The 7,237-nt window shown below is 54.5% G+C and overlaps 1 protein-coding gene across 1 annotated transcript; it reads left to right on the top strand.

Annotated features, from left to right (window-relative positions):
- Nucleotides 1-4,890: 4,890 nt before the first annotated feature.
- On the top strand, nt 4,891-6,525 carry LOC134562340 (zinc finger protein 239-like). The gene is made up of 2 exons (XM_063419717.1): nt 4,891-4,924; nt 5,075-6,525. The coding sequence occupies exons 1-2, from the start codon at nt 4,891-4,893 to the stop codon at nt 5,947-5,949; spliced, it is 909 nt and encodes a 302-aa protein (XP_063275787.1). The 3' UTR covers nt 5,950-6,525.
- The last annotated feature ends 712 nt before the right edge of the window (nt 6,526-7,237 follow it).

Raw genomic sequence — 7,237 nt, 5'->3', positions numbered from 1 at the left:
CTAACAAATATATATGAAATGTATTTACAGAAGACAAAACCTAACACCTATATCCTAAAACCAATAACAAAGTTGAAAACATATATACAGAAGGGTGGCATCTCTGTCCTGGGATGTCTGTCACACTTGAAAGAAAAGAGAGTGCAAGTCAGGCACCAGGGCTGTTCCATGGGCTCCCAGGCTGGCACAGGCTGGCACAGCGGGTCTCTGCTGCCACAACTGAGCCTGCCTGGGGCTGGGGGCTGTGCCCCAGCTGGGACGGGGCTTGTGTGGCCCAAAGCAAGCCCAGGGCAGGCCAGGGATGGCCACCAGGATCCAGTGCAGAGGGCACCGTGTCCCTGAACAGGGAGCACCCAGCCCAGCCCCAGCCTGGCAGCAGGGGACCCACTCTGCCTGTGGGGAGCACATGCCTGTCCTGCTGCTGGCACGGTCTTCATCCCAACACCATGGGCTCCTCCTCATCTTTGACATCAACCTCCATGTACTCGATGTCCTCTTCCACATCTACCTCCATTTCTTCCTCCTTCTCCTCTTCCAAATCCACTTCCATTTCTTCTACCGTCTCCTCCTCTAAATCCACCTCCATTTCTTCCTCACAGGTCTTATCTCCATCCACCTCCATCTTCTCCTCTGTATCTAGGTCTACTTCCATGTCTTCCACTTTGTCCTCCTCCACATCCACTTCCATCTCTTCTGCTTCGCTCTCTTCTCCATCCACTTCCATTCCTTCCTCTCTATCCATCTGAAAATCCACATCCATCTCTTCCTCTGTCTCTCTCACAGCCTGCAGAGGTAGCAAAACCTCAGAGTGGGGTCCCTGTCCCACACCATTCCTACAGAGCTGCAGCCCAGCCAGGAAGTCCAGGGGTGTCCACCTGCATGGATTGGCACCGTACCTTTGTTGGGACATCTGTGAGCAGCCAGCAGCAGAGACGGATGGCACACTCCAGAAAACAGCCAGCTTTCAGGGCTGATACAGCCTGCAGAGGGTACAAAACCTCAGAGTGGGGTCCCTGTCCCACACCATCCCCACAGAGCTCCAGCCCTGCCAGGAAGTCCAGGAGTGTCCATCTCCATGGAATGACCCCGTACCTTCATCAGAACAAAAGTGAGCATCCTGCAGCAATGGATGGGAAAATCCAGGCAGTCCAGGCAGCTCAGGCCTGATGGGCTCTCTGGGAGCAGGGGATAAGCAGGGTGACAGGAGTGCTCCTGGAGCAGGTGAAGGCTGGGCTGACACAACGGCCAGTGGTTGTGTTGTGCTCTTTGCTGGATGCTGCCAGTTCCACTTGGAACATGGACTGTGACATCACAGCTCCCAGGAGTGCAGGGGGGATCCAAAGTGGACACTGGCAACCAGAGAATGATGGAAGCCCTGAGCAGAATTGCTTTGAAGAGACCCTGAAGATCATCTTGTGGCAACCTGAGCAATCCTTCCCCAGACCATGTTGCTCAGAGCCCTGTTCCCACCTTGGATGTTGCCAAGGATGGGGCATCCACAGCCTCTGTGCACAGCCTGGCCCGGTGCCTCACCAGACTCAGTGGAAAAGAACATCTTCCTTCAACTTCCACTCCCAACTCCAATCGCCCTCCTGCAGTGCAAAGCCATCCCCGCCTGCCCTCTCTGCACAGGCCCTGTTGAACACTCTGTGCCCATCTTTGCTGTGGGACCCTCCCAGCCCTGCACAGCTGCACTGAGGCCTCCCCATGGCCCTCTCTTTGCAGGCTGAGCATCCCCAGCCCCACAGGGACAGCAGGCAGGCAGAGCAGTGGCACTCAGGGCTGAGGGGCAGCAAATAGCATCGGGAAATGAGAGATGGCAGCTTCAGAGCCAGCTTTGTCTCTAAATGTACAAAATACCACCATTGGAGGGGAAGATGGTGGGACACTGCCTCTGTTCCAACTGGTGAATATTTTCTTTCTTTTTCCTTCTTTTCTGTCATGCTGACCCGGGTTTGGCTGTTTGAAAGGAAGCTTGGCACGAGATCCCTTGTCTTGTCCATTTGTGAAACACAGAGCAGAGTCTGGACAGGCTGATGATGCACAGCAAAACCTGCAAATGTACTGGTGATCCCCAGTCTGGGGGATGCAGCAAATCCAGTCAAAAGGAATTTCTGGAAAGTTGAGCCTGGTTTACAGTCTCTGGAGTTTGGCTTCATTAAGACTCTTCATGGCTTGCAATCACACTTTGTCCCCACCTTACGATTTCCCCCATCCCACCCCTGGCACTCCCATGGATCAGGAACAGTGTGGCCAGCAGGAGCAGGGCAGGGATTCTTCCCCTGTGCTGGGCACTGCTTGGGCAGCACCTCGAGTGCTGTGTCCAGTTCTGGGGCCCCCAGTTTAGGAAGGAAATGGAGGGGCTGGAGGGTGTCCAGAGAAGGGCAACAAGGCTGCTGAGGGGTCTGGAACACAAGTGCTGTGAGGAGCAGCTGAGGGAGCTGGGGTTGTTCATCCTGGAGAAGAGGAGGCTCAGGAGAGACAAGGCAGTGTCAGGGCACGGCTTGGACTTGATGATGTCCAAGGCCTTTGCCAACCTTGCTGATTCTGGGATTCTCTGAAACAACCCTTGCAGCAGCTGCAGGATGAGCCCTGGGCCTCCTCTTCAGAAGGTGCCTCAGCAGCCCAGGTCCCTCAGCTTCTCCTCACAGCCCCAGAGCCCATCCTGTCAGTCCTGCAGAGCCTCTGCAGCCCCTCCTCATTGCCCAGAGCAGGGAGCCCCACAGCCAGACACAGCAGGCCAGATGTGTCCCTGTGGGCTGTGGTGCCTCTGGCAAGGGAGCAGCAGGAGGCCCTGCAGGAGCCTGCAGACAATTCCTGAAGCACTTGGAGGATGATCCTGCTCTCCAAGGGACGTTCCCATGGTGCCAGCTTAAGGAACTGAAATGGGGATTGGGCCCAGAGAGGAAAGGGCAGCCAGGGTGTCTTGGTTTTGGAAGAAAGGTGTCTGCCAGGGAAAGCTGGAGTTTCCCTTTGAATGGAGAATGTAAACTCCCCTCCTTTCCGATTATTATAATTTTGCAATTAAGGGCTTTCAGGCAATGATTTGGGAATAGCAATAACAGTTCTTTACAAGGAATATTAAAAATACCCATGTAGTAGTACAAAACAACAAGCAAAGAAGCAAAAATCCAAGAAACCCTGAAAGGGTCAGAAGACGAGCAGACACCTTGTTGGTCAGGGTGTTGGGAGAAGTCCAAATAAATCCTCCTGTAGAAACAAATGTGGTTCTGTTGGAGTAGATATGATCCTGAAGAAAGGCTCCAGTGGAGGTGAGATGGGTCCAGTTTCCTCTGGAATCCAGTGGAAAACAGGATACCTGGTGTTCCTGAATCTCAGGGGGTTTTAGGTAGGAATGGTTTGCTCTCCCCTCTGGGTGAAGCATCTCACAATGGGATGATGTAATGGTTTCAGTCATGTGAGGAGCCTTAATTTCCCATTACCAGAAGATAACCCCTTGGAGGGAGGCCAGGTTGTGGAAGAGATAAGGAACAATGCTCCACCTGGTTTTAACAGCTGGCCCATTATCAGAAGGCACCCGCCCCCTCCCCCCTGGAGTTATGAGGAATGGGTCATACAAGAGATAAAGAAAACATCTCCCCAAGCAGTTTGAACAGATGGAAAAAGAGAATAAACATTGTTGCATAACCCAGGACACAGGGATGGGCTGTTTGCAAGGGAGGGAACAGAGGTGGGCTAGTGGAAGAAATTTGTAGCAGGAAGAGTCAAGAAAGCCAAGGTGAAGCAAAGGAAATGCTCAGGGCAGTTTAGGGGTGGCTGCCAGGCAGTGCTGGCTCTGAGCAACAACGTCTGCAGTGCCACAGGAAACTCCCAGCTGATGGGAACAAACTTTGTGGCTGACTGCAGAGGCCATCACAAACCTGAGTGGTTTCCCTGCTGTCCCGCAGCCCTTGCTGGCCCCAGGGGCTGATGGCATTTGTGCTCCCTCAGGTTCATCTCCCCACACCAACACCATGGCGGTGCTGACGCCTGCTGTGTGCAGTGCAAACAGGGGCTCCTGAGGCAGTGCTGCCGTGGCTGTGCCTGCAAGGATGCGGCCCCTGTGTGAGCTGGGGGAGAGGCCAGGGCTGCAGAGGGGGGATGTTGTTGGCAGGTGCATGAGGCCGCTGTGGGACGCTGTCCTGGGGTGTCCAGTGCAGTGGGGATGGATCAGCCCCTGCTCTGCTGCTCCTTCCCGTCTCCCCCAGGGACCTTGCAGAGCCCCAGCCATGCTGTTTGCCCCCAGCCTGCCCACGGCCAGCCTGGGGCTGCTGACGGGGCTTTTCTGTGCTGAGCATTGGCCTGGCCATGTTCTGGAGAGAGCCTGGGCAAGGAGCCTGGGGTCCTGTCTTAGGTTGCAATGTAAGATGGAACTAAAAGTAGATATTCTATTACCATCTGTTGAAACCAGGGGCAGTGTTTGTTATTTATTCCATGACCCCTCCCTCATTACTCCAGAGTGTTATCTTCTGTTAATGGGCCAATTGTTAAAACCAGGTGGGGCAGTTTTCTTTATCTCTTCCATGACCCATCCTCCCTCCAGGGAGATATCTTCTGCTAATGGGCCATTGAGTCTCCCTGCATGACTGATTAATTGCATCATCCCATTGTGAGATGCTCCACCCACAGGGAGGAGCCAGGCATTCCTACCTGGATATAATCTGAGATGGGAAACACCAGAAGCAGCCTGTTTCCACTGGATTCCCAGAGGAAAACCAGACCCATCTACGTGATCAAAACCACATCTGTGACTAGAGGAGGACTGCAGCCACGATTTGACTGGACTGCTACAACACCGGGTGTCAGGTTGTATTCTGACACTGCGTTTTTTTGGGGTGTTTTTGGTCCCACATTTTTAGTTTAATTTTTAATTTTTTAGTTTAGGCATCCATGAAGAGGAAGATGCCCCAGGACAGCCAGACAGGTAAGGAGGAAGTCACTGCCCCTTTCCCCCTCTCTCCTGCTCCATCTCCCAGCCCAGCATGGGCCCCAGCTGCAGGAAAACCCCGCTGCCGACGCCGTCCTGCCGGGGCTGCACTGGGGGGATCTCCTTTCCCTTCCCTCTGCCACAGAGGCAAATCCCATCCTGTCGTTTTCCTTCGTTCCCCCGACAAGAAGCTGAGGAAAGAGACCAGAGAGGACAAATCCCGACAGCAGAACCTCATGGAAGAGGCCATTTTGAGTGGATCCACAGAAGAGGAATCCAGCCGGGAGGAAAAGTACCAGAGATTTCACATTAAGAAGGGCTCCACACCCATCCAAGGATGTTCTGATGAGGAAATACCCACTCTATTCCAGGGACGTGGTAAGAGATCCAGCCAGAGCTCAGACCTCATGGCCCATGAGCAGCGTCATGACAAAGAGAGGTGCTATGAGTGCTTGAAGTGTGGGAAGAGCTTTAGCCAGAACTCCTCCCTGATCCGCCACCAAAGGATCCACACTGGGGAACGGCCCTACCAGTGTGGGGAATGTGGGAAGGGCTGCAGAGACAGCTCTGCCCTGATTGTCCACATGAGGATCCATAATGGGGAGAGGCCCTATGAGTGTGCGGAGTGTGGGAAGAGCTTCAGCCACAGCTCCAGCTTGACTGTCCACAAGAGAACCCACACTGGGGATAGGCCCTACCAGTGTGGGGAATGTGGGAAGGGCTTCAACCAGAGGTCCAAAATGATCATCCACCAAATGACTCACACTGGGGAGAGGCCCTACAAGTGTTCCCAGTGTGAGAAGAGGTTTCAGACCAGCTCCACTCTCCTCGTGCACCAGCGCATTCACACAGACGAGAGGCCCTTCCGCTGCCCTGACTGTGGGAAGGGTTTCAAGCACAACTCCACCCTCGTCACCCACCTGCGCATCCACACTGGGGAGAGGCCCTACAAGTGTCCCCAGTGTGGGAAGAGCTTCTCAGACAGCTCTGCCTTGACCCAACACCAACACAGACACCGGTAAGGGAAGCCCTGCGAATGCCCCAGCTATGGAAATGGCTTCATGTGCGTCTCCAACCTCATCCTCCATCAGAGGACCCACATTGGGAAGAGCCCTGGTGACCCACATTTCCCTTAACCCATGCTGGGAAGACACCTGTCCCTCTCCCTGCCCCTAGCAATGATGTGAGGTGGGATTGAAGAACGTGAGGGTCTGGCCATTGACTCATTGTATTTGATCTCATCTCAGGTCATTGCCAGGGGCCAGGAAAGGGACTCTCTCTTCCCCAGGGAGAAGGGTGTCCATTCCAGGCCGGAGGAAATACATGGCCAGGAAGAGCCAGTTGTTGTTGTTGTAGTTTTCTCTGTATATTGTTTTTCTTACCCCTTCTGTTATCAATATTTTTTCTGTTCCTATTTGTTCCTTATCTTGTTGCTGTTCCCAGTAAATTGTTCTTCTCCCAGCCTGGGATCTTTGCCTTTTGTACTTTCAGGGGGAGGCTGGAGGGCAGCGAGCGGCAGCACGGTTTTAGCAGGAGCAGGAAATTGGGGAATCCCATTCCTAAAGCCCGGCCCATGGAAACCGAGCATCCCAGCTGGTGCCAGCCCTGGCTGCCCTGGCAAGAGCCTTGGGAGCGGGTCCCTGGCTGGAGCTGTGGGAGCCTCTTCCCTCTGGTGCCCAGGGACAGGAGTGCAGGAACGGCTGGAGCTGAGTCGGGGCAGGTTTGGGCTGGATGTGAGGAGAAGGTTTTTCCCCCAGAGGCTGCTGGGGCACTGAACAGGCTCCCAGGGAAGGGTCCCAGCTCCAGGGCTCTCGGAGCTCCAGCAGCGTTTGGACAGCGCTGCCAGGCCCAGGCTGGGATTGTTGTGGTTTTCTGAGCAGGGCCAGGAGTTGGACTGGAGGATCCTGAGGGGTCCCTCCCAGCTCAGCCAATTCTGTGGTTCTGGGATCCCATGGGAATGGGAATGGGATGGAAAATGGTTGCCATGGCAACGGACTCTGGCTGCAGGGCTGAGCTGGTGTCCATGGCAACCACCCCTGGCATGGGGTCTGCATGGAGATGCCAAGGGACTGACCATGGCAACAGGGGTTGGTGGTGGTTGCCATGGAAACTGAGCATAGCAACAGGGGCTGTGGTGGTTGCCATGGAAACTGACCAGTGTAAGAGATCCTGGTGATGTTTCCCTGCTAAGGAACTGAGTTGTCACAGCCCCTCAGAGGGATTCCAAGGGCACTTTCCAGGAGTCTCCAGGCTGTCCAAGAGCTGGAATGTCACAGGCACAGACAGGGGCTCCATGGACACCATCCAGGG

This window comes from Prinia subflava, chromosome 27 (assembly GCF_021018805.1).
Source record: "Prinia subflava isolate CZ2003 ecotype Zambia chromosome 27, Cam_Psub_1.2, whole genome shotgun sequence".
Taxonomy (NCBI): domain Eukaryota; kingdom Metazoa; phylum Chordata; class Aves; order Passeriformes; family Cisticolidae; genus Prinia; species Prinia subflava.
This window is presented reverse-complemented; position numbering and strand designations above follow the sequence as displayed.

What these genes read in the sequence shown, in the direction of transcription:
- LOC134562340 (XM_063419717.1), top strand. Translation starts at nt 4,891, where the DNA reads ATGAAGAGGAAGATGCCCCAGGACAGCCAGACAG. An exon ending in GCCCCAGGACAGCCAGACAG is followed by an intron (nt 4,925 to 5,074) that starts GTAAGGAGGAAG and finishes TCTGCCACAGAG; the next exon opens with GCAAATCCCATCCTGTCGTT.